The sequence below is a fragment of the Gavia stellata genome, chromosome 2, assembly GCF_030936135.1.
Source record: "Gavia stellata isolate bGavSte3 chromosome 2, bGavSte3.hap2, whole genome shotgun sequence".
In the NCBI taxonomy this organism is placed as follows: domain Eukaryota; kingdom Metazoa; phylum Chordata; class Aves; order Gaviiformes; family Gaviidae; genus Gavia; species Gavia stellata.
The window spans coordinates 11,196,612-11,224,238 of NC_082595.1; the positions used below are offsets into that span (position 1 = coordinate 11,196,612).

Consider the following 27,627-nt stretch of genomic DNA (forward strand, 5'->3'; position numbering starts at 1 on the left):
ATATGATGAAAGGTGCTGCAGCCTAGCTGGTGGTCAAAATTTGCTGGTTAAATGCTGATGTTACCCTAACTTGCTCTCAGCCAGACCTTTGTGACTCCCAGCATAAGGAATGAAGAGTTCTTCGAGCATCTGTAGGTGTGTTTGAGTCCCTTGACTAATGCCACCGTGTAGTTTTCATCCTGTCATTATCTGTGTTGGGCACTGAGTGCATGCACCTGGTTCCTCCTGGAGCAGTAATTTCCAAGGCCAGCAAGGCTGGAGGACTTACATTGCTAAAGCTTGTGGGAGCTGGCCTGAATGGAGTGGTACTGAGGCTGCCTGAAAGTCATCCCTTGACACTCAGTCTCTTGTGCAGTGTCTAAAGCATATGGGTCAGATCTGTTAGACATTTTCTTTTCCTTTTCCTTCTCTCCTGGGCATTGGTGGTATCCCTGAAAGCCTCTCAAGCTTGGAGCTGCCAATGTTTGTCCCCTAGGCCAGGGACGCCTGAGCAGAGTTGGTCCATCCCCAGTAAGCTCTGGTGTAGGTGACCCACGCCACGGGCAGCTGGGACTCATCTCATTCTCAGATGCTCTGACAGGACCTGTGCTTGATGTGATTGCTTTTGCTGAAAGTGGAAACCTCAACTAAAACAGCTGTCTTCATCTTTTCTTCCTTTCACGTGCAACTAATGGAGGAACCGCTCCACAAGCAGCTACTGCTGAAACTGCTGAATTTGGTGCACAATATGCACCCAAGACCCCTGTGCATCCTGCGTCTGCAGGGGGTCAGCAGAGAGCCCACTAGAGACGGTCACTCACGGAGGTCCCTTAATTCAAGAAAGAAGCTATTGTCACGCAGATTCCCCCTCATTCCTCAGAGGTGTTAGAGCCTCAGAGTTATTCACGGGCTTTGCAGCCAGCGGTATTTCAGCTGTCCCTGCTGGATTAAAATATGCCTTGACTAACAAGTGGCTGTGCGCGGAGAGAGTTATTTTGCAAAGCAATAATGGGCAGCGCTACTCAGGGAAGGGGGGGACTATAAAGCGCAGGCAGGAGAAGCTGTGACAGACCATGCATAGCAATCTCTTCGCTCTTCACAGCTCCTTGAGGAAAATCGTGCCAGCATGCCTGAGGAAGGCAAGCCTCCCCTTAGCAAGTGCGAGCCACAACCGGCTCGAGGGTTAGCAGTGACGGAGGAAATTAAGTGGGTGTGCAAGAGAAAGGACAGGCCCTGTGTTACTGCTGTGACTAATAACAAAATTGCTGCAGGTTCTCATAGTTAAGCTGTTTTTCTTCTGACCTGTGGTAAGCTGGTTATTCCAACTAAGCTGCTTTTAGCTCTCAGATGTGAAAAAGATACGTGAGCAAAGCCTCGCTCGCCCTCTAATCAATGCAGAATTAAAGAAAGAGCCACTTAGCATAATCTTCCCATCCCCAGTAATAATGATGGCTGGGAGGGCTTTGTTACCCAAGGAGGGAGTTAGGGGAGGGATGCGCGTGTGCGCGAGAGACTTGATAACTACAGTTTTGTGGTAGCCATTAAAGCCATATATTACAATACGCTATGCTTGCTAGTCACTTAGGCAGTTTTTCAAAATCATTTGTAAACCGTTTTTGTCAGTAGCCATCGCGTGTCTGTCCAGCTCTGTTTCAGAGCCACCACCTTGGGGTTTTTTGGTCACTGCACTCTAGGGTCTATCAGCAGTAGTGTCGTCGTCCCCGTCCCCTCCCGCCCCCGACTAGAAGTGCCTCCCCTTTGGTTCAAAATGGCCAATGTCTTACTATGGCAATTTCTGTCTTGCTCAACTGTTTCCTAAGTCCCTTAACTAGCTTTTCCTTAGTGATTGGAAGGCCCTTTCTCCCCCTCCCCTCACCTATTTTTTTCCTTTGGTAAGTGGGGTGTTTACTTCAGTCTCCTCCAGCTCCTTGCAACTCCCACTTTTCTAGGACTGTCACAGAGGACTTGCTTGGAGGATGGCACCACACAATTGCATCAGGTGCCACATGATAACGAAGAGTTAATTCTCAGGTCATGCTGAGGAATGTGTCTCCAAGCTGCAGGTATAAGTGACTACATATGTTTAAAGTGCTTCAGGCACAGCCTGAGCTCTTAACCGAGCTGTGTGTCTGACCCAGCGTGCCCCATGCTCTGCCTGCTGGTGCTGTAGAAGCAGGACAGAGCAGAAACTTTGTGAGTGGGCTTGTTCTTGAAATACGTATTCCGAAGTATCAGGAGAAAGAACGTCTGGAAAGACTGAGAGTGAAGGAAATCTATTTATTTCTCATATGATAATATTTAAACTATAAGAAGAGTATCTATTTCTTAAATTGTGCAAGCACACTTCATACTTCTAACTGGACCAGGACAGCAAGAGCCTAAAGGGAAGCGTCGTTTTACTTCCATACTACACTTGGTGACCATTCTCAGAAGCTTCACATGCTGAAGTCTCACCTTAACTGATCTACAAAAGGTGTATTTGCTTTTTAAACTCACACCATTAGGGAATGCATGTTCCATGCAGTGCACAAGAGGGAAAAAAGCAACCAGCCTGCATTGCACCCATCCTGCAGGCTTCCCGTGCATAGCAGTGTTTCTTCACAGCAGGGGAGCACTTATTTTTCTTATACCAATCCATAGCTTTCTAAGACACAGTTCTCAAGCCAACAGTCAGTTTCAGCTTTATTTATAGAAACAGAAAAGGATACAAAATTATAAAAGATGTATAAAGCACTGAAAAAAAAAAAGTAAAACAATTTTAGTTCAGAAATAGGCATAGTCTAGATGACCTTCAAGGTCATTTCCATATTGGAGTAGGAAGTTTTGCATGCATACAAATTGGAATCTAATCACTTAGTAGCCCCTCGTTTCATGTAATAACGGTAATCGATAAGACTGAAGAACAGACTCATGACTTTTCGCTCCAATACTAATTCCACTTAATTACAAAGTTAGAGTTAAGTTTGAGAAAGTTCTTGCCCTTAGCTCAGTTCTGCTCCAAAATGGAGGCCAATCTTGGATCCTTTTAGTAAATTCAGAGGCTGAGAGCAATATACTTTTTTGTAATCATTGTAAGTCAATCAGGAGCAGGCAGCATTCAAGGTAAGTCCTATTTTCAACAGTCCGCGGTGTCTCCTAGAAATTACTTCCAGGGGGAATCAAGGCATTCTCATGGCGGGGAAAAATCTTTCCCTAAACATAAAGGGCTGGAGCTTCTGCTTTGAAACAGCAAGAGATGACCTTTGTCTCCAGATACGTAGAGAGCTGAAGCCCCTGCCCTTATTTCTTCAGGAATAAATGAAGGGGAAAAAGAAGGCTGACATAGTTCTGAACAGCAGAGACATCAGAAATGCAGGTACTAAGCTGAAGCCTATCTCAGGGACTGAATTTCTTGTTGAAGGGATAAGCTGTATCGGACTTGGCTGAAGCTGCAGGAGTGATGGACAGTAGGATGCTAACTGTGCCTCCCAACAGGCCAAAAAGGCTGCCGGGGGACACGCAACACGTTTTGACAGGAGTTCTTCTGCTTTGGGTGCAGGAAGCTGCTCTTGGAAGAAGCCCTCTCCAGGACGGGTGCCCTTTTGCCAGGCCTAGAGGGAATGTCTAACTTTAGAAAGACTGGAGGTCTTCTGGCTGCTCTTCGATATCAGTTTAAAAATAACAGCCTGGGAGACACCCCTTACGCCAGACCTGAGTAGGGTCTCCCCTTCCCTCAGAAAACAGTGCGCGCTGAAGCACTCCCACAGCCCTGACACTTGCAGGCAGGACCTTCCCAGCTCTGGGCAACCTGGTCTTTTGGCAAAGATGCTGCTGTAACAGGTCTGGCTGTGGGCTAAAAACACGGAGCTCTGGCTCATTTGGGACGTGAAGCTCTGGCTAAATTTGGTGCCACTGTATTGGATCATTCTGGGGTTTTTTTAAAGGTTTTAAAAACCCTGCTATTCCTAGGGTGTTTTTAATATTGCAGGAACTGATTGCACGGACACCAGAGAATGAAGCAGACTGAACAGCTCTACCATTCAGCCAGACCTGGGTTATCTCCTTTCATAACAGAAAAATACAAGAGGCAGACTGAACAGTTCCCTTGAAGGTGGGTTTTGCCCCATAATGAAGGTAATATTATATGCTTTAGCTCTAACACCAGGCAGAGAGCACTTAAAGCCCAAGGAGCTGTAAGGTCATATTTGGTTAAGAAGAAAAGCTTTTCCTTAAGAAAAGACCTGCCCCTCTACTCCCTCTTTTTAAAGAAACAAATAAAACCATTCCTAAGACTACCAAAAAAGGGTGTTGTTTTAAAGGCGAAATTTTAAATGAAGACATTAAAGAGAAAAAGCAGACTTTGCTACAGTAGGTAGAAAAGTAGCTTAAGGCTGAACTACTGCAGCCAATGAGAATAGCGAAAAAAATTCTAAGGTATCAGAAAGCAATCAAGAACAACTGATGAGCATCCTGCCCTTTGTGGAGTAGCATAAGTGCAGGGCACAGCCCTGTGTGCTCCTGGACAGAGGCTGAGAGAGATTGTGCTTTTTGAATTCTGCAAGGTAGGAAAGAATTTTTTGTTCAATATCTCAAAATAGGCAGCAAAACATTGGAAGAAACAAATACAGTTTTCAACATACATAAAATACCTATTCTGAGATGCATGCTTCCAATGTACATAGAGCCATAGAGATGCTGTTTTATAAAAATAACATAATTCAAAATGCTTCATAATCTCTTCCCACCATAGCCCATCGGTGTTTCTGGTTCAATTCCTGCATTCACAATCCAGAATCAATTACATGAACTTTTGGTTTTAACACATCAACCAAATACTTGGGTCCGGTGCATCCTTCTGCAGCTAGGATATCCAGTGTAGAAAACCCATCAACCTGTCTTAAAAATCATTGTTGTTCTGCATCATTCCGAATTCACAGCATATGTTTGCTCCCATTCAATTCCAACGTGAGAATAGCAGTACAGGAACCCGAGAACAGTCAGTGTTGCCCATGGCCAGCCTATAAATAGAAAGACAGACAATCCTAGTCAGCATAATTAATGACTACTTCAAGTAGAAATACTCTTGGGATGACCAACTTATAATGCTTCTAATTAATTTTATTAGCAATTCAGTCTCATATGTAAGTAGAGCCAACCCACAAAATTTGAAAGGGGAAATCTGGATTGTTTGAGCTTCTGGGATGCCTGACCCTCTGCAGCCCCAGTCTTTTCCATTTTCAGAGAACTGGATCAGGTTTATTCCTGCTCTGCACCTCCAAACAATACTTGCCGAATTAAAGAGGTCTCCTTCCTAGGCACATAGGGATGCATAGCCACAGTGCAGGTTATTAAAAATCAGAACAAATCCAGTTACCTGTTCTGCCAAAAGAGGTTGGGGAAACCTCTGATTAAGGCTGTTTTGGATATGCTGCAGCTGGGTGTAAAATTGATGTACGCACTCTACAGCCCCCTAACAGCTAATGGGGTCAGAACACCATTGTGTCGGTGCAGAACAGACAGTCCTATTTGCCTGATGTGTTCTTGTTGGATTTTTTTTTTTTTAACTAAAAAGACTAACTCCTCTAATATATAAAACTTTTGCTGGGGAAATGACATGTTTCATCATTATTTCAAATTCTTTCTAGTGACAGTCACCATCTTTTCACTTGAACTTTTTTCAGCTAAAGCATTAAGCAGGAGGGCACAAGCCAAAAAGTCTATTGCTTTCCAGTAGAGTTGTAGATCACTTGAAAAATCTGTATCTGTAGACTTCTGAATCAGGTGAATGATTTTGCTTTTCTCGATACCTTTCCCAGCAACTTTGTTCTCTTTCTCCATCCTCCTCCTCCCCTTAGAATTTGTGAAATTTACAGTTTATAGGTTGAAACCCCCAGCATTAGGCCCTTGTGTTCTTCAGTGTGTTTTGTCTGTGGGAAGGGAGCGGGGAGGAAGGTGTTTGAGGGTTTTTTGGTGGCTTTTTTGTTGCTGTTGTTGACATAAGAATTTTGGTTATGTGTATGCCTGGTTTTCTGCACACCGTCCTCAAACTACCAGCAGCTGCTTCTGAAAGAAGGGCTTCAGTGCTCCCTCTTGGGGAAAACTCTGGTCTGAAGGAACCTGCTGGCAGAAATGAGATTCCCCATTGGCCTGGAGAAGGGGTGGAAAGAAGATTAAACCTTTCCACAACACGATACTCCAGGAAAAGCTCTTTCTGAAGGTATATTTACAGGGTATTTTGCAGGCTGGCTTTGTCCAGGCTTCAAGCCAATGCCAGCCTGGAGGCTGTTTAATTGTGCTAACAGACAGCTGAGTCTTAGCTTAATACCCTGCCCTCAGCAGGGCTTGCTGCCTTAGGCTCGGTCCTGCACTTCTGGGGACCGCACGTGCTGGGAGCCTTCCTCTCTGCTCCGAGAACCTGGGCAGTATAACACTTCACCCTGGAAGAGGTCCAGACAAAGTTGATTTTGATTCCGCCCCCCCCAAAGAGCTGTGTGTTTGCTTCATGAATCTCTAATTGTTCTGGCCTTGTTTTGTGGTAAAATACAGTCTTGTAACCTGAATGATTTTCATGGAGATATTTACAAATATTAATCACTTGTCCTCACAACACCCTAAAGCAAAATTATACTTTTTAATCATTTGTTTCACCAAACAAAATTGCTGAGGTATTTCCAAAGGGATTTTTAACAATAAAACAGTCTCTTTTTTTCTTCAGTGAAATTAGGCTACTGTAGATTGGGTTTCATCTTCAATAGCAAACTAAAGCCCAGCTGTGCTTTGTCTCTGATAAAACTGCACGTGAAAGTATGTCAGTAGGTGTAATAAAACCATACCTTTTCTGGCAGCAATATTGTGGTGGCTGCTTTATACAGTCAGAGCCAGGAAGTTAAAAAAGGACTGAGTCTAGAATTGCTGTTTTTTTTTTTTTAAAGGGCACTTTTGGAAATCTTGCTAGATACATATTTTGCATTTTAAAATACTTTAAAGCTCTGGTACACAGAAAATGTGCCAACAGTACTCTTTAGTCTGACTTGCTTGTCATCCCCAGCCAATGTAAAAGAGATCTTGTCAGAATACATAGGTAGGCGCTGGAAATCTTTCCTAGATTACTTAGATTTATGATAAGATTGCGCCATAGTGCCCACAACCTGTGTTCATGGGCCTCTCATGCTGCTATAATCAGACTTGTGGTAATCCTCCTGGAATGCAGGGAGTCTCTCCTGTACAGTAACAGGTTTTGGGGTTGCATTTGGCAGATTACCTCATTCTGATCTAATTAAGATGAAAAGGAGAGGGGAAGACAAAGTGACCCGCTATAGACGAGGGAAAAGGGGAATTTTTTTAAATTTTATCTTGCTACAGCTATTCTAGGAGGAGCTGCACAGATCCCAAAGCATTTCTTGCTGCATGGGTGGGAGGTAGCCAGCTCCGAGCAGGGTGAAAGAGAGGGCACCTCTGCCTTGCGGGCCCTTTCTTGCCATACCGTGCGCACGGCTGCTGGGCATGGGGAAATGCATGTGGTGCTTCCGCTGTAAGTGAGTGAAGCAAAAGCATCATGTTCTGCTCCTGTGCAATCCCAGATTAGCTCCAGTCCACTCAAAGCGGATTTGCACAAGTGCATTCACACCTGAGAAGCCGCCCAAGGACAGCCTGAAGCAAGCAGGGGATCTTTAAATTGTTTTAACTCATCTCTTCCATTTTAGGATTGGATATAAAATAAACTTGTAGAAAAGGCTGAAGAACTTTGTCTCCAGAAGGTGATGTTGTAGGGAAGGATGCATCAAGTGAAGCTAATCCAGCAAGGATGCAATTTCAAATTCTGCCTAGCATGTAAATGACCTGTGTGTCATCCTTGTGTGTGACCTCTATAATCAAACAGCAGCATGAGCTGCTCTCTTGCAAGATGAGTTCACAGGAGCCTTTTCCATGCTTAAATAGTTTCTCCTTGTAAACCCAAACAACCAAATGGTCTCAGATCCGCAGTTCCACGGAAATCACTCTTTTTGCCCTGGGCCAGCAGTGTAAGGTACATTCTTCCCTCAGGCCTTTTGCTGACTCTCATTCTCCTCCTACCCTCAAACACAATTCAAGGGGCTCGAGACAGCCAGCATGGCTTCACCAAGGGCAAGTCCTGCCTGACCAACCTAGTGGCCTCCTATGATGGAACAACTATATCAATGGACAAGGGAAGAGCTATGGATGTCGTCTATCAGGACTTCTGTAAGGCCTCTGACACGGTCCCCCACAACATCCTTCTCTCTAAAGGGGAGAGATATGAATTTGATGGGTGGACTGGTCGGTATATGAGGAATTGTTTGGATGGTTGCATCCAGTGGGTAATGGTCAATGGCTCAATGTCCAGATGGACATCAGTGATGAGTGGTGTCCCTCAGGGGTCCGTATTGGGACCAGAATTGTTTAATATCTTAACCAATGACATGGACAGTGGGATCAAGTGCACCCTCAGCAAGTTTGCAGATGACACTGAGCAGAGTGGTACGGTTGACCCGCCTGAGGGACAGGATGCCATCCAGAGGGACCTGGACAAGCTCAACAAGCGGGCCCACGTGAACCTCATGAGTTCAACAAAGCCAAGTGCAAGGTCCTGCACCTGGTTGCAATCCACCATATCAATACAAGCTGGGGGATGAAGGAATTGAGAGCAGCCCTGTGGAAAAGGACATGGGGGTACTGGTGGATAAAAAGCTGGACATGAGCTGGCAATGAGTGCTCGTGGCCCAGAAGGCCAACCGTATCCTGGGCTGCATCAAAAGAAGCGTGGCCAGCAGGTCGAGGGAGGTGATTCTGCCCCTCTACTTCACTCTGGTGAGACCCTGCCGGGAGTACTGCATCCAGCTCTGGAGCCCTCAGCACAGGAAAGACACGGACCTGTTGGAGCAGGTCCAGAGGAGGGCCACAAAAATGATCAGAGGGATGGAACACCTCTCCTATGAAGAAAGGCTGAGACAGTTGGGGTTATTCAGCCTGGAGAAGAGAAGGCTCCAGGGAGGCCTGACTGCAGCCTTTCAGTAATTAAAGGGGGTCTACAAGAAAGATGGGGACACACTTTTTAGCAGGGCCTGTTGCGATGGGACAAGGGGTAATGGTTTTAGACTAAAAGAGGGTAGATTTCAACTAGATATAAGGAAGCCATTTTTTACAATGAGGGTGGTGAAACACTGGAACAGGTAGCCCAGAGAGGTGGTAGATACCCCATCCCTGGAGACATTCAAGGTCAGGTTGGAAGGGGTTCTGAGCAACCTGGTGTAGTTGAAGAAGTCCCTGTTCATTCCAGGGCAGCCTGGACTAGACGACCTTTAAAGGTCCATTCCAACCCAAACTATTCTATGAGTCTAACTGCAACAGGAACAGCTTTTGGAGTTACTCCTTCCTTTGAACTGCCTATCCCCTCTTCCAGAACACTTCTGGATACTTTGCAAACATCTAGAAAAGGTCATGTTTCTGGCACACTCTTGATTTTGAAGGGAGTTATGTAAAACTAAGCTTTCAACTCAAAAGTAACAGCCTGGATCACAGCTCCCAAAAGACCAGTTATGTCCTCATTACATAAATTTAAATAATCTGAACCAATATTTAATCATGTATCCATAAGAAAGCTCTTTCAAATTTCCTAATCACCTACAGGAATGAAAAAGAATCACACCAGCAATGTTTTGGGCACACCCACATTTTACATCATCATCAAAACACTAGGAAATGGCCCTTTGCTCCCTCCAACCTGTGAGCTGTAACAGAAAGGGTCTGTGGTTGTGTTTTGCATTTTCCAAAACTGCCTTAGTAGCTTTGGGACCTTAATGCTATTTTCAGATGTGACTTGGCCACATAGTCCTTGGTAGTCTTCAAGTACAGAGTAGTTGTTAAATCAATAGTAGTCAGAAAAAGTAATCTCTTTGAAAAGCTTGACTTCAGGAGCATACATCTTAATCTGACTTTGATTTGGATGTACCTAAGTTGCTATAAGACGTAGCACTCAGGAAAATTTATCCTTAAACAAAAGTTCACATGTGACAAGACACTGAAGTGGAATTCCCCTGTAAAGTGGAATTAAGGAGACATGACTGTGGGAGGGAGGAGGAACAAGCACCAATTCGTCAAGGAGAATAGAAAGCCAAAGCAAAAAAGTATTTAAGGCCAAGACGCCTCTTTCTTACCTACAGTTACTAACATCCTTACAAGATCAGTAAAACTGCCACATTTTCGGGAAAAAAAACCACATTCAAAACTAAAGATCAGTTGAAAGAAACCTATTATCTAGCATAACATTTGAAGCAGAGGATAAACTCTGGATTTTTTTAATTTTAGTTTTAACTTCAGGTCTGTTCATCACTTCCAGGTGGACCCCTGCTGACCATTATAGCAGGGAATGTCCAACAGTATGTATTACAAACACTGTGCAGTCTGATACCCAATTACTCTTTAGGTATTTGGAAAAGGAAACGCTATATATTTTCAGCTGTGTTAGCATTCAGCATGCACATGTGAGAATGGATAACTTGAAAGCACATTAGAGGTGATTTAACTGGTTTATACAAAATTGCTCCATGTGTTGTGCGTCAAGTTTTCCAGCCGCTCCGTATACACAGACATGATACACAGAGCCCTGCTTAATGGGTCTGGGTAGCACTGCATTATGCAGTATATGCTGTATTTGCACAGCCGAAGAGAAACCTAGCGTTCTTTGTACTATCTTTTCACAGAGACTGTTCTTCTTCCAACAGACCAAACTCAGTGTTTCAATGAAGAGAGAAATGGAAGGGACTGCTCTCTTTCCCCTGGAGTTCATTCCTTTTCTGAAAGTACTAAGAAAGAAATTACAATTTTCCATTCTTAGTTTAAAAAGTTATTTCTGAAGAATATTCTTGTCCTTATAACACACCCTTCAAAATATAGCATTCATATGATAAATAGCATATCACCCTTTATAGAGAGGGGGTTTCCTGCAAGCTCCTTTAAAGTGCTTTTAGATGCTAATTCCTTCCTACCTGCCTCCCTTTACTCACTTATAACTAACCCAGACAGGAAACTGGGTATTTTCAATTACCATGCAAAGAAAAAGAACCAACCACAGCCTTTGTTTTCTAGTTTAAATAATTTTAGCATTCATTAAATAAAGCCAAACATTTAAGAAATCTCAACGAAACTGGAACCCATAATAGTAAACAACTCCACTCCCAGGTGTAAAGAAAACAAACCAGAAGCAATTATGGAAGTATTAGACCTATTTTGAATTCAGTAAAGTTAGCTTTCATACTTTTATCTTCCACCCCACACCCCCTTCTTCAGTTTCTAATCAAATTCTGTCATTGCCTCACACTGCTGGACTCACCCTTACCCCACTCACCTCTGGAGTGGTTTATTAGTGGCTGCAGATTTGCTCTAAGCACTTCTGTGTTACAGCTCATCCTAAATTTTAAAGACGGGAAGATGCAAGCAGAGCTGGTAGGAAGCTGGGAAAAACGCTCATATATGTTGAATTATACCCTCTCTGCGATAAAGTAAACTTACTGCAGTATCATGTAGGACCAAAAATCAGAGAAGAATAATCATGTAAAATATTAAATGAATACATGCAATTCCCCCCCCCCCCTTTTGCATGGCTGCAGCATATCTAAATTATTTGCTATACTGTAGGTACAGCAACAGCTTGACAGAAAATTTATTAATGTATCTAAATCACCCAGCTCTACCCCATCCCAATCACATCTGCCCCATCTCCACTGATCTCTGTATGCTCTGCTTGAGCTGACCAGATTTGGCAGGGCTCTAAACCTGATTTAAAGAATTTTTCCCCAGTTTATCCTCCCAGTGCTCTGCAAGCTGTATACCACCTAGGGAATTCAACAAGAAATGCAGTTTTTCACCAGTCTGTATTTTCTTGAGCAGTGCTATTAAAGGACTTTTTCCCATGTGCATCAAGTGCTGTACAAAAAGCTTTGGTCAGGGAAGCAGTCTTCTCATTATTTAAATTCTTCCTAATCTCCTGGTGTTGGTGATCAATTTTTTTCAGGTTTGTTTGTTTTTTTTTTTTAATAATCCACATTTCAAGATAGGCCCTTAAAAATACAAGTATGTGCATTACTCGCTGTAGCTGCTCCTCTTGAAAATCCAGCCAAATATTTAATACTTGAAATCTTAGCCTAAAAGCTAATTAAGGCCCCCAGTTTCTGGGTTTAAAATGTAAAATGAAGAGTCTACTAATTTGTATTATTCAAGTGCTTAAATTCAACTGTGGTGCTTTTCTAAATTAAAGGCTAACTTAAGCATTAATGTCTGTGAACAGCCTGTATTCTTCTGTAGAAGCTTTTACTAATAATCATTTTATTTTTGCATACTTCCAAGTCAGCTACTGATACATAAACTTCTGCTGCTAACAAACAGGCCTGGAAAAAAGAGCTGATGCAGAGAATTTCACTTCCATTTAACTGGCTTCTTGGCTGTTGCATGGGAGCACTCAAACCAGGGATACCAAATCACCTCCAGCCATTCATTCAGGGATAACTGCAAGGATGGTGAGGTGAGATGCAGTACATAGAGAATAATGAGTTCAGTTGCAAAAGAATACATATGGCAAGCAACCCCCTAACCTGAGCCATGACAGGGTGTTTTTGCTGCTACTTTCTGCCTCCACGTTGCACACGTTGCGAAGGATAAGCAATAAATTCTGCCAGCAAGTGCACAGCCCTCAAAGTCCCAGCCGGGCATCTCCATCCTCCCAGCCCATGTAAAGCAGGACATGGATTCACAGGGTCTGTATACTCAAGATGCTACCTCGTCCCATTATTAGCCCCCAGCAAACAGTTCCCACATCATTCCCCTCCACCCACTGCGGATCCTGGAAGCAGAGCAGCTCAGCCAAGGGGAACCAGCCTAGGAGACTCCAAGCTGACCTTACTTATTGCTATAGATTTCCAGGTGTTGAAGATACTTAAGCTTCAAGTGTGGGTAAGGTCCAAATATTCAGAAAAAGTATTACTGTACAATAGAAGGTATTTCAAACGAAAACCAGGGAAATGCTGTAAGGATAACTCAAAAGCTGTCCCATACAGCATCTGGAAACAAGACTGAAAAGGACAAAATCCTTAGCTGCCAGGTGTAGACCTGAACCTCAGCCAGGTACACTGGCAGTAACCACAAAAGCTTCCTCTTCAGTAAACATGAAGTAGTTTCCAGCTAAAGATATTAACAATTGTATAACATAGTAATCTACTTATGTGAATTTTAAATCATACCATCCTGGAGAATGCTTACATCTGTGACTTTCTGAGGAGTACTTATCACTGCTGAGAAAAACTGAAAATGGATAGATAACAGTCCAAGACCATCATCAGCAATGCAGGATGGCCTCAACTCACCCAGATCAGCATTACCGAGAGCAGAAAGCCATAGTCTCTTACTGTTTTCATAATGCAAACGGGTTTTATTTAGCAGACAGAGGTCACAAAAGTTGTGGCTTTTCTGTGTTCTTACTGTGCATGGAACCACACTTTACCATAGCTAAAATAATTTTACTTTTATGCTTGAGGGCACCGAAGAAAGTTGTATGCTGACAAGGACTTAAACAAGAAATCAATTCAACCTATGTCAGGGCTAAGGATGCTGAACATATGTTTTCCTATTAATTAGATAAGCTGCAAATAAACAATTTCATAGGTAGAGCTCAAAAGATAGGCCTATCCTATAGCTTTTATAAAGCACCCCTTGACACAATTCAATGATGATGCCAAAACTATTTGCATTGCATTAAGTATGTACATGGAAGGAAAAAAACCCCTGCTGCGTTATTTACAAATGCTGGTAAATGCTCCGTGGATGCAGGTATCCATGTGCCTGCCTGCATGGATTCTCCATTTTGTCTTTTGGAGCCAGAACCTCCTTTAATGCTACCTAACCATGACAGTAGCAGCTCTCCAGATGCTGTACAATGGAGATCAGAAGCATTATCTCCCCTGTAAGTATCATGCGACGTGAGCGGGATGATACTGGTAACTTCACTCTGTATTTCTTTGGGGTTTTTTGTGGTATTATCTGACCGTAATTCTACCTTATGTATTTTTACTTCTAAACATTGTATAAAGCACAAAGGAATCATAGGAGTTATGCCTTCTACTTCATGTTTTGAAATAAAGCTTCACCCTCTACTAGTTTTTCCAGCAGAGCTAGTCAGTAGAAAAAAGCCTGAGATTTTAGGCAGTAATCCTGGTCTCATGCATATCGAGTTGACTCTGGAGTAATTCAACTAAAATCAAAAGAACCATATTCGTGCTACTGCAGAATTTGAATCAACAGTAAGGAAGACTGCTTAAAACTGCCTGGCAGAATCTTTCTGCCACAACTGCTAATAGGAAAGAAAAAGAAAACCAAACAAACAGCTTTAGTTTTCAGATTAAGAAGGGGTGAATCTGTAAATCAGAAGCAACCTTTCTTCTCCTCCCAGATCTTTAGTTGAGAGCTACACACAACTAATGTGAAATCAAAGCCACAAAATATGAAGTCTCAATGTTTGTTCATTTATTTTTAGAACAGAGACAAAAGCTTTCAAAAGACATTATTGTAAATAAAGATGCATCTTCACCCAGAGGCAAGGCAAAAGAGCTACCTCTTCAAAGTGTTAGTCAAAGAAAACATTTCAGAGTAATGTATCTGGCTTGGCATGCATAAGGACAGCACTATCCTTATCATTAAATGTCTACTCAGGTAGTCCCAGCACAACCTCCTTAAATACAGCGTGAAAAATTATGGAAAGATTACTTGCAAAGATTTTAGAGCATTTTCCTCTTCTAATTATTTGCTGAAAGCTTTACAGACACCAATCAAAACATCAGAGCCATGAGCCTTCTTTTGTTACAGCTGCAAGATGAAACCGGAGAATAAAGAGCTCCCCAGAACATGAATGTCCCAAAGGCAGAGCTGGGAATGCTGCTGCTGCCTGGCAGGATCCTGAGGTGAACACCTGTCTCTTACTGAGCAGAGAGATACCCATGTTATATATAAAAAGACATGCTGAGCAGAAGGGTGAATTAACTTCCCCTCTACTAGAGCTTGAATTTCAGGAGGATTTCTGTATCAATCTAACTGGGGTTCTTGGATTTAGGTTTGTATGTCAGCCCTTTTGCATACACAGAACTCCTCCTGTACCCTTTTGTGCTAGGGAGCTCTTGAAAAATCAAGGCTATATACTCTCAAAAGCAGAGGATTTCATCCAGGGATTCAGACAGGTATCATCAATCACCGGTAAGCAAACATTTGGGTAAAAAGGTGAAGTACTATAATTTATTTCCCCAACCCAATTTCTGGCTAAGGTAGTCTGGAATGGTCATGAAAATAAGATGCTTAAATGACCATAAAATAATTAATTTTTAAATGTGAAGGATTATTTAAGGATTAATTATTGACAGCCCCCTTCCTACCTGCAAGACACTTTTTAATCCACAATTTTTCCTTGTTATCCTCAAAAACACTTATGTTCCCAGACCATTGCAGCAATTCTATGGCACTGTCTTGTCCCTTCACAGCATTAAGAGTAAGAAAAAAAAGCAGACAGCGTGACAAATTTAACAACTATTTACAACCTGCTACACTAGCAATAAACAAACTGCAACTTCTTATCACAGAGCTCTTGTACCTGAAATGCTCTGTGTAATGAAAATTATATTACCTGTTAGAGCTTAACGCAGTAAGAGAAGGGCTGAGAGCACATAGGTAATTTACAGGAACACTGCACTTGGGATAACTGATGTATCAGTGTAAAGCTAGCACTACAAGTGAGGATGTTGAACCAAGTTCCCACTTAACAGAAATCCAAACATCTTGAGGGACTGAAGTGCATAGATAAGGTAACCAGGCAATCTTGCAATCGCTTACCAAGCAGCAGCAATCGATTCAGGCATTTTTAATGCTGCTGGTCTCAGGTTGTATGAAGTAACTCCCCTTCCACTTGTGTCTTGTTTTCACAGCGTCACCAAAGGGCAAAGAAAAGGGCTGATGCGGAGTTAAGGCAGGCAGCCCTGGAAGGACAGCGGTGCCTGAAGGCAGCGATCAGCCAACAACAGCAAACGTTGGCAACAAACAGTCTCCATCACACTGGTGGCGTATCACACAAAATGTAATTGTTGCATGCAAGTTATCTGTAGGAAAAGGGCCATACAGGACTGACCTTGGTTGACCAGTTTGTGAAAACAATTGTTTGTGAAACAATTGTTTCATTTCTCACCTGCACAAGCTAACCTGACCCTGCTGCAGCCCATATGGTCATAGCAACTAAATAGAAAAACTATCAGTAAAATAGTTCAATTACAGATAGCTTGTGGGTAAGATTAAATTAATTTCAAATTTTTCTGAAAAAAGAGTCTGTGTTAGTCCACCATCAAGACCATTTGAAACAAAAAAAACCCAACTTAAAATTACTTGAAAGATATCAATTTTTAATTGACTTCAAGGCCAAAATTAGACACTTTACTTGAATATTCTCAGAAAAACCATTCTAGATTTCAAAAGTACATCTAGTGAGTTTGGGGAGGAAATATCTTATTCCCTGTTTTCTGTGTGAATCAGAATTGTGGTCTCTGTGATACAGAGCCCAGAGAGTACCTGAAAACACAGGTCTACCTATGTGAGCTGTGTAAGCGTGGAGCTCATCTGAAGAAAAAGCTAACAAACCCTTTATCACATCAGAAAACACAGATTAGAAATACCCGGGCAACTACATCAACATGCAAAATCTGCCAGCATTGCCAAGTACAGGGAGCTCATTTCCTGAGCCCCGCTCCAGTTTCCTGGGATCTGGTCTCAGGCCAGGAAGCAGCCACCCAAGGGGAGGAAGTTTGATCAGCACAAATCTGAGTGAGTTACCTACCGGTGTGGTAACAGAGATCAAAACGATTCTGTCAGCCGGAGCCCCTTCAGCTGTACACTGAGGGTATCAACACTTCTTTGCCTTGTAGCTGGCTTAGAAGAATGCACATGGAAAGATTTACATGTTGTTGTAATAGCTTAGCTGCCCTCCTTGCTTTCCTGTTTTAAGAAAGCTTTCTGAACAGATGCTGAATGGGATCACTCACAATGTTCCTTTCAGGTAAGATGGCTGCACTGGTGGAGCAAAGCATATACTGGAACAATCCTGCAACTGCAAAAAGATTTTCTAAAAAAAAAATCCTTTTTTTTTTTAATCTTTAGCAGCATAGTCCCTTTTCCAGAAGAAAAAACCCCTCACAGCCACCACCTCCTTTACATTGCATCAAACTATAACCAAGTAAAACAGTATTACTATGCCTTGCCAGAAAGTTAGTGCCTATATTTAAATTGTCTTATTTAACAAAGCGCATCTTAGTGCAATGAGATATAATCTTTCCAAGTGCTTCCCTGACCCAGTAAAATTAGCAAGGAGCATGATCTGATGCACAGCTGTTACACCCTCTGTCCCACCTGTGCTCTGCTCTTCAGTGTAATAAAAGCAGTGCTGCAAACCTTTAACAAGACTGCTGATAGCGCTAATATACACATCTTGCTCAAAACCAACACATACACACACCTCTCCGGAAGAAACTAGTGACCATTTACATACATCAACTCTGTAGTGTTTAACTAGCTTCTTGTCTCCTTGCCCAGGTGTGCAATGAAGTGACACTTCAGAGATTCACAGCCTTGATGGTGTTTGCTATTGATGTAAGGCAGGAACAGATTAATTGAAGTCAGCTGTACAACCCCGGACTAAGCGACACAGCATGAGCCCCGAGGGCAGCGAGGGGTGGATTTGCTCGACTCCCTCACCAGAAGATGGCTGGGTCCTACGTGGATGTGAGGGACATGAAGGCACCAGCAGGCTCTCATTGCCCGGACCAGGCTTAGCAGAGGCCTCCACATTGCCCCTGTATTTAACTGTATCAAAGTATATTGTTTACGCATATACTGTATGTGCACTGTGCCTGATCGTGACTTGACTTCCCAGCTCCACCTTGGCCCTGCCTCATCACCACCGCCTTGCCCAGCCCTGGCTGGCCCCTTGGCCAACCCTGGTTGCCTCCAGTGGACTGTCTCTGCCCCTTGCTGAGGCATGTTGGCGAGGACAGGGTCCTGACGGCCCTGCTGCCTCCCTGCTCCCCTTTCCTGGTGGAGCAGCCTCAATGGCAGAGACGAGGCTTCAGCCCCAGCTACCATGGGATTTCTCTTCACATCTCATGGGAGAGAAATAAAATGAGAACTGGCTACGAAGCAGTCATTTCCATTTGTAAATGGGATAGCACAAAGGAAGAAATGAGAACAAATTTCCATATGCACAGTCTCTGCTAAACAATCATCTCTGCAAACCCCTCCACAGCGTGCGTGGTGCATGCTGCCTTCCTTCACGGGGTCAGCCACACAACTAGAATAATTAATTAATCTAGGCACCATCACATCAGCCCAGAGGATCAGAGCTGGATCGGATTTGTTTTATTTGAGATCACAGTTCATGCACAATGGTGTGACCACACAGATTAGCCAGATTAAGTATAATTTGGGACTAATTAAGGAATGCCGCATCTCAAGCAGGCCCAGACCACATTCAAACATCTTTGTTTACAATCACTACACGTCAAAACAACACTTTCTTGTATCCCCATTTTGAAACTAAAACACCAAGGTGGAGAAGTAATCTGCCTGAAGAAAAGAGCATATTGGTTACAGAGGGCTGGCTGGGCTCGGGCAAAGCCGGTGTTGAAGCAGGATGGGGTGCTGGGCTTGCAGAGCAGCGCAAAGCCTGGCCATGTGGGCACGCAAGGCATGGGATGGAGTGTGCGCTGGGAAGAACAAGACATGGGGAACAGCTCTACAGGTGATAGATCTAAGGTGCTGTTTCTCTGTTAGCGTATTCCTCATGTCACCATTATTGTCAATAAATTATCTAATGGTAATTGGGCTATGCAGCTAATATCTTTAGCATGGCATAAGAAATGTGAAAATGGTATATTTTAAAAGCTGGGGTGAACAAAATATCTTATTAGTTCTGATCCACTTAGATGGGTGTGGTAAGATGGCAGAAGGAAAGCTAGTCATGGAAAACAAGCTACCAAGAAAGGTAGCCATGATTTTGTAGGGGATGCAGTAAAAATGTGCATGGGGTTAATTGGACTGGGAGTGGCTTCATTTTAGTTAGGATTGCCAAAGCTAGAGGTTGCTTGGTGAAAGCATATTGCCAAATGAAGATGTTAAGGTGTCCATCACTTCCACTGATTAGCTGGAGAAGATCCAAAAGATCGCCATTTTGGGGGGAGAGATGGGGAATATGGCTCGCCCTGCTAAAATAGGCTATTTTTCTTCTGAAGGAGTATTGCTCCTGATCCTGGCAAGGAGATTAATGCCAATTACTTTGGCAATAATTAGGATACCTAATAGAGAGGATAGAGGGTTCATCTTCTTCCCTTCCCCTTTATTTTCAGTTAGATCTTCTACTGGTTCTACATGAATTATTACTAAAAATCACTGCCTCATGCTGAGCTACGTATACTGGTTGAAATGGAAGAGCTTCTCAAAAATTTATTCATGGTCACTTAATGCAGCTGATTTTTGCCCAGGAAAATGGAGAATAAGATAATGGTATCCATTTATTTTATTGGTTCTTTACTTGGAAACCTTAAAGGCACAATCTGGTTGCCCAGCCATCATATATCGCCTTACTCTTTTATTTCAAAGAATCTTTTGAATGGATACTGGCACACCCAGTATAGATTTTGAAAGTCCTGCTTTTCGGATCAAATTTTCTGACACAAGTGTCAGCGTCCTTCATGTCTACTCACACTCTATTCATCATATGGGCCAAGGCTGCTCAGATGACCCTCTATTTCCCTTTTGAAGAATTATTTTGCATTGGGATTTGTCTCAGTGTTCACTTTACTGCAGAACTGCAAGATAACTATGGATAAAAGACCTTTCTCTGTCCTTTAGTGTTTCAGTGAGTATTGGACTCAAGTGAAGAGCTCAGCTGCAGTCAAAGTTTGTTACAACAAAGAAGCCTGATTAAATAAGAAAAATCTACCATTTGGCAGAATCCTTCAGCTGTTCATAAAAGGAAAAGTCAAACACAATACTTACTGTTTTGATCAGAAACTCTCCTTAAGTCTTTGACTTGCATGCTTGATGACCTTTAAATTACATTTGAATACATTTCAACTAACAAGGCAGGAAAATAACCCTGGCAGATGGACCAAGGTCATTACCAATTTACTAACATGTCTACATTCCCTTTTGCTGAAGCCTCTGTATCTCCTATGGCTTTAGAATAATAAATTATTTTTTATTCTTCAGAGAGTGATGCAGCTTAATTTGTTTTAAATCCTAATCTAAACTGCAACAGATGTTACAATTGTTGGGTGGAATATTTGAGAGGCTGTGGCATGTTTCCATTTTGATTTGCTATTGGAGGCCTCAAAACACAGTACAGTAAATAAAAGTACAGAGAAGGACAGAAGCAGAAGGGTGACTCAAATGCGTTGGCATCACTCTAGACAAAGACTGTGAGAAAATAAAGATCAAAGGGTTAAAGCAATCAAGTGAATCACCAGTGAGAAGGAAGAAATGTCAGAGGTAGACTGAGAACAGAACTAGGGAAACAGTGCCAGAGAAAAGATGGGAAGCAAGAGTCAAACTCACAGGTTTGAACAAATCAGCTTTTCACTAAAAAAGAAGCCAGAAGAGGTTTCCTCAACTCATCAATACTGATCTAACAGTCCAGTTAGAAAATGGGCAAAGAATGAGCACTATACACTACACTAGACAACAAATAGTCTTAATCAAGTATGTTATCAGAGAGTAAAACATTCACGTACTCTTGTTAAACAATACATGTTTTTTAGAAAAGGAGACAGGAAAAAAGATGTGATAACAGTATTTTTTTTTTTTCCAAATCTTAGGTGGTTATTCTTAGTCTTACAAGTAAAAGCAAACAAAGCTTGTATGCAACATAAACTTCCGCCACTGCTCATGAGTGTGCCTCAGCAGGGACACTAGCTAGCTCAACTTGCCTCATGCCTTTAGTGCGCACATGCATCCCGTATGTGCAGAACGGATACCAAAAGTCATTTGGCAAAAAACACCCCCCAAAATGATCAATTTGTAAACTGCGATTACTGCTAACTAGGGTGGCCTTTACCTGGTAAAAATGGGTCCAGTCTTTTGAGCCTTCTTTCAGAGCTAATTATGCCAATATTGTTTCAGAGTGAAGACTTAAGTTAATCTACAGTGAAGAGCTGTAGGCTTGGTACTGGTTGACCAGCAGCTTAATTACAGCTGTAATCTCACTAATGCAGAAAAATTTTATTGTCTTCCCTCTTAGAGATATAAGTGGACTTAATCTTGTATCTCAATCAAGCTTAACAGAACATTAAATACAAGTGCTGTCAGTAGCCAACTTCTTTAATGAAGGCAGCAGTACATAAAGCTGAACTGAATTATTAATGAAATTACTCCTGCAGAAATCACACGATGGTAGAAATACTCTGTAAAAAGTGTTGAGTAAATGTTAACATTTTCTAACAAAGTAACCACTATCTTTGATTAATGGAGATCTAATCAGACTATACATTAATCTTGAATCATCTATAAATTGTCATGGAAGTAATGTGTGTCCTCTTTCAAAATCACTACAAATTTGGCAAAGTACTACATGTAATACAGGGTCTTGATGTAACTAACTTCAGTGAATAAAATGCTCATAAAAGTGTCCCCTCGGCTAAGCACAGCACTGCCATGGTCTCAGTTTCAAGAGAACTGATGGGTCAGCACTTATTATTGTAACAGAAGTACGGAAAGGTTACTGTAGGCAGACCTTTACAGTTGTTTTATATACTACTGTGCCTGCACTGAAATGAAATTATAGATATTTAACGTAACACCATAGACAGTGTGAAGATATAGAAAGCACAAACTGTAAGCATGACAAAAAAACCCACCAACCGACCCTTATTGTTTCACAATCACGCTGAAGATTCAGCATTTTAAGATGTGACATCTGGGTATGTGGTAGGTTTTCTTGTTTGTTTTTTTACTTTATTAGTGGCCATGCTCATAGCAGTGCCTGCACACCATGTTATAGCAACAATACCTATTGCATTTGCTGGGGTAATAATTATACTGGACCAGATTCCCAAAGGGAAACATGCTTCACCCTGGGAACCTTCTGCTGGAGGCTCACACTGGAGCTGCCCCCGGTGCTGGGCTCAGCTCTCTGCCTCCTTCGGAAGCTGCTCCATGGCTCAGTTAGAGAGTCACCACATAAAAAACCCAAGGTTTTCCGTATCCTTGTGCACACTCCCCTATAGCAGAATGGAAGAGAGAGGTCCCCTCCCTGCTCCACAGACTATGTTTTGTTTTTATCCAGTAACTGTTTAAAGTAAATCCGACTTTCCAGTATGGCCCAACTGGCAGAAACTAAACCAAACACATCCTACAGATGCTTCCAGCTTGTCTTTAACGTTCACTAGGAGGCATCAAAAGCCCAGACCATGCGGAGGACATCTCACTACTCCACTTTATCTGGGCAGAGGGCAGTAAAGGCAAGGGGAGATTTTCAGAGGAAGAAAAGAACCCACAAGTAAAGACAAGAGCATCATAAAGGACCCCTAACCTATGCATGGCAGACACATACGCTAAGACAGACAACCCTGGAGGGAAAAAGGGGGACAGGACAGAAAGAGCCCTTTTCTCTACACTGTGAAAGCAAGTAAATGCTGACTCTCTCTTCTAGTTTCTCCTGTCCTCATCTCACAACCTTTCATCAGCAATAATGTTACTTAAAAAAGAAGCAAAAGATAAACCTTGTGTATTTGACTGTAATGCAGGAGCTGGCTTCACTGAGAGACAGATCAGCAATGCTTATTGCAATGTAAAGAAGACACCTTCGTGTTAGTGAGTGATCATAGCTTTTTAAACAAGGACTTGACCTTTCTAAACTTGGCATAGGTCAAACAAATTGAGACATGTCTAATTCATGGCAACCCCTTCTATATACAATACAGTGGATTTTTCATGCACTGCTATCACTAAAGACTTTACTATCAGCTCAAAAAGCACAGAAACCAATGCACTGAAAGGATCTTCTAACACTACTGTGTTTCTGCTTCATGGTCACTTCTGGCTCTTCCTTCTGAGCTCCATTCACAAACCCCAAAGAACTTGGTGTCTAAGCAGGGCTGCGAAAAAGCACACCACAGGGAGCAATGAATGCTGAACTACTACCGACTGACAGCGCATGACAGCCAAGATCTGTTCTCAGTTCTGCTATTGACTTGCTACTTCTCTCTGTGCCTCTGTTTCCCTTTGTTATTTGTAAAGCAACTGGAATCACAAAATGCTTCAAATGTTTAGGTCAAAAATACAATACAGGACAACAAAAAGATACACCTGTCTATTGCCATATTTTACTGCTCAGAAACCTGTCAACCTCCTGCAAACTTAAAGTTGGCCAAAGCAGATTCAAATGACATTAGGAGAAGAAACCATGCTCTCTCTCTTCAGGAGTGGCAATTAGAAACAACGCAGGTTTATAAGGATGTGTGTTTTGGGACATTTTTGAGCAATTTTGTCCAACATGTTGCCAGTGCACCATAGGTTTTACTGCAATAAAGACAGGTGCTATTTAATTATTTTTTTTAATAAACAGCATCATGATGTAAAATTTGCATCTTATCAAACAGGTTAGTTCATACAGCGATGTGCATAGAGCTCCATGACAGTATCACCATCAGTCAACATCAGGCTCATTGGAAAGGATGCCTTAGGACCCACAGAATGATCTTGTTACTACTAGGAAAGGCCTTTAACCCTGGCTGCTCTGATAGGGCCTGGGATTTTACTGTTCAGCATAAAGCAGCAAGATGATATCAAATGCCCTAGCAAAGCTATATTTCCCTTACAACTAAACTGCATACATCAGGTAACACTACATACAATAAGGTTCAATCCCTGTTCTATGTAATTTTGCTGGTAGAAGTTACAGGAGTATTCCTGCCATAACATGCTATTTCAATCTAGAGAAAAGTCTTACTGAACTGGTACAAAGCATGGATTTACCAGAGGTGTCCTACTGGTACAGCCTGTGGGTATTCCTGTACTTGCAAAGGTGCCATCTGCATTGGTATGGCCCCGAGCGTATGAATTGAGAATACAGACAGCTGGGCAGAAAACTCTTCATGGTTTTTCCCTCTATGAAAAGTGGCCCTCCAAAGAAATCCCAAACTAACTCCAGACATTCTTTAGAAAATCATTAGTCCTTGAGAAATTTGGTATCTTGAAGTTAGTCTGCATCCCTCAGGGCTAACCTTTCCTAAATGCGGTGGACTGGAGCTTAATTACTGTGGCTCTCACTCTAACTAGAGCTAGCCTCTGTCCCTTACACCAAGAGGCAGACATTAGTAATTTTCCCCCAGGAAGCACAGTTCATTATACTCTACTGTCAAGTATAAAATAGCTTTTGGCTCCTTTAGATTTTTGTTTCATTTTGTTTTGCAGCATGATGCAGAATAAAAAGCAGCGTACATTGAACTTTGTATGTGATAAAAGGCACGACTGCCACTACATGAGTTGAAGCCGCTCAATAGCTGAAAACAGCCGCTTCCTGCATAGAATTGATGTGACAAAACTTGGACTCATTTTTTGAGTCAGGCAATAGATCTTCAGCCCAGTACAGAGCAGCAAGTGTATTGAACACAGGCTGTGTAAAATTCAGCATGCAGCTTACCTCAAATTAGCTTTTTGTGAGATGGCCTCACCGCTTGGAGAAGAGTTCTTAAGAACAACACCTTGATCGTGTTTTCTAAGGATATGAAAGTGTATGGGAAAGAAACAAGGCTGACTGCAGTAAATGTAAGGTTTAGCATATCTGGGATAACCTCCTACTAAAATTTTCACATGACGTAATAAGGCTCAGATTTAAATACTGCGGTCTTTGTAGAAAATGGGTTTACCCAAGAAAAGAAAATCCAGACATTTAAATCTGGTACTGACAAAATCAGTGGGGATTTTGCCACCAACCTTAAAGGACATAGGACTGGGTTGCCAGGGCATGATGCTCATTGTTGTATGATGATGACCATTCCCAGCAACTCAGGCAGAATTTAACAGCACTCAATAATTTGGGGAAATTGGCTTGAAAACAGCTGAAATATTGATGCCTACCTCACCTTGGAAATATACCATTTGCTTGTGATTGTTATTGGAGGCCTTGACATCTATGAATACATGACAGGACCTTCACTCATAATCCCCTCCCTCCCCCAAACTATCCCCCACACGTTCCCATCCGAGAAAACAAGTACATTAATACTCAAGTGTTGGTGTAGCCACACCGGGTATCCTCAGGGTATCCGTCCCCCTGAGCTGGATGACATGGATGACAGGGATGGAGGGCAAAATAGGCTCCCCATGATCCAGGAGGAAGCAGTTAACGACCTGCTATGCCACCTGGACACTCATAAGTCTATGGGGCCTGATGGCATCCACCCAAGGGTGCTGAGGGAACTGGCGGAAGAGCTTGCCAAGCCGCTCTCCATCATTTATCAACAGTCCTGGTCAACGGGGGAGGTCCCGGATGACTGGAGGCTTGCCAACGTGACGCCCATCTACAAGAAGGGTCGGAAGGAGGATCCGGGGAACTACAGGCCTGTCAGCCTGACCTCGGTGCCGGGGAAGGTTATGGAGAGGCTCATCTTGAGGGCGCTCACGGGACACGTGCAGGTTACCCAAGGGATCAGGCCAAGCCAGCACGGGTTCATGAAAGGCAGGTCCTGCTTGACCAACCTGATCTCCTTCTATGACCAGGTGACCCGCCTAGTGGATGAGGGGAAGGCTGTTGATGTTGTCTACCTGGACTTCAGCAAAGCCTTTGACACTGTTCCCCACAGTATTCTCCTAGAGAAGCTGGCGGCCTGTGGTTTAGACAGGTACACTCTTCGCTGGGTAAAAAACTGGCTGGATGGCCGAGCCCAGAGGGTTGTGGTGAATGGGGTGAAATCCAGCTGGCGGCCGGTCACAAGCGGAGTCCCCCAGGGCTCGGTTTTGGGACCGGTCTTGTTTAATATCTTCATTGATGATCTGGATGAGGGGATAGAGTGCTCCCTCAGCAAGTTTGCAGATGACACCAAGTTGGGAGGGAGTGTTGATCTGCTTGAGGGTAGGAAGGCTCTGCAGAGGGATCTGGACAGGCTGGATCGATGGGCTGAGGCCAACCGGATGAAGTTCAATAAGGCCAAGTGCCGGGTTCTACACTTCGGCCACAACAACCCCAGGCAACGCTACAGGCTTGGGGATGAGTGGCTGGAAAGTTCCCCTGCAGAAAAGGACCTGGGGGTGTTGATCGACACCCGGCTGAATATGAGCCAGCAGTGTGCCCAGGTGGCCAAGAAGGCCAACGGCATCCTGGCTTGCATCAGAAATGGTGTGGCCAGCAGAAGCAGAGAGGTGATCATGCCTCTGTACTCGGCTCTGGTGAGGCCGCACCTCGAATACTGTGTTCAGTTTTGGGCCCCTCACTACAAGAAGGACATTGAGGTGCTGGAGCGTGTCCAGAGAAGGGCGACGAAGCTGGTGAGGGGTCTGGAACACAAGTCTTATGAGGAGCGGCTGAGCGAGCTGGGGTTGTTTAGCCTGGAGAAGAGGAGGCTGAGGGGAGACCTTATCGCTCTCTACAACTACCTGAAAGGGGGTTGCAGAGAGGTGGGTGTTGGTCTCTTCTCCCAAGTGACTAGTGACAGGACTAGAGGAAATGGCCTCAAGTTGCGACAGGGGAGGTTCAGGCTAGACATTAGGAAAAAGTTCTTCACTGAGAGAGTGGTGAAACACTGGAATAGGCTGCCCAGGGAGGTGGTAGAGTCACCCTCCCTGGAGGTATTCAAGGAGCGTGTGGATGTGGCATTGTGGGATGTAGCTTGATGGACATGGTGCTGTGTGGTGTTGGGTGGGTTGTGGCTTGTTATTGTTGTTGTGTGGCGTGGGTTTTGTGGTTGTGTTGTGTTGGTTTTTTTTTTTTGTTTCCCCCCCCCCCCCCCCCCCCCCCCCAGGTTGGACTCGATGATCTTACAGGTCTTTTCCAACCGTACTGATTCTGTGATTCTGTGATTCTATTTATTTAAATATTTAAAATTACGTATCTCTCTAGTAAAATAGTTGGAGTAGAGGACAGGAAAATTAACAGAACTTTTTATCTACTACAGTGAAAAAAAGCAGATACAATTTTGCACAGACAGATCAAAATACTTCTGTAAAATGAGACCGTTTAACAAATAACTACCAGACTCCTGTAAAGTGTTAGATCTTCTACTCTTAATTTCATGAAAAGCATTTAGAAAACAGAAGGTAACACTTGTGTCTGCTCTGAATCTGTAAATTGCACTCGAACAAACTTTGCTATAATTCCTCCATCTATCAACTTTTTCACTGCAGTATTTGGCTATCTTACAGCTACCAACTTATTTACCTGCATGATCATTCTATGCATGGAAACTGTCCCACCTTTTCATCATCCCTGCTGTTCTTCTCCAAAACCTGTCAAGCTCTGCTATATGCTTTCTCATATTGGGGGAAGGCTGCAGGGACTGCAGAGCTCAACAGTAGCCTGAATATAAGTACTAGAGGGATGCCTGTACATGAATACTGTGGTGGTAAAACAAGTCCCATCCAGGACTG

General features: G+C 43.0%; 1 protein-coding gene across 1 annotated transcript in view; it reads right to left on the reverse strand.

Annotated features, from left to right (window-relative positions):
- Positions 1 to 4,878: 4,878 nt before the first annotated feature.
- HHAT (hedgehog acyltransferase) overlaps positions 4,879 to 27,627 on the reverse strand; it is a 165,776-nt gene continuing 143,027 nt past the window's right edge. Inside the window, exon 11 of the mRNA XM_059835645.1 lies at positions 4,879 to 4,976. Within this exon, the coding sequence (XP_059691628.1) occupies positions 4,879 to 4,976 (98 nt within the window). The remainder of the gene's footprint in view (positions 4,977 to 27,627) is intronic.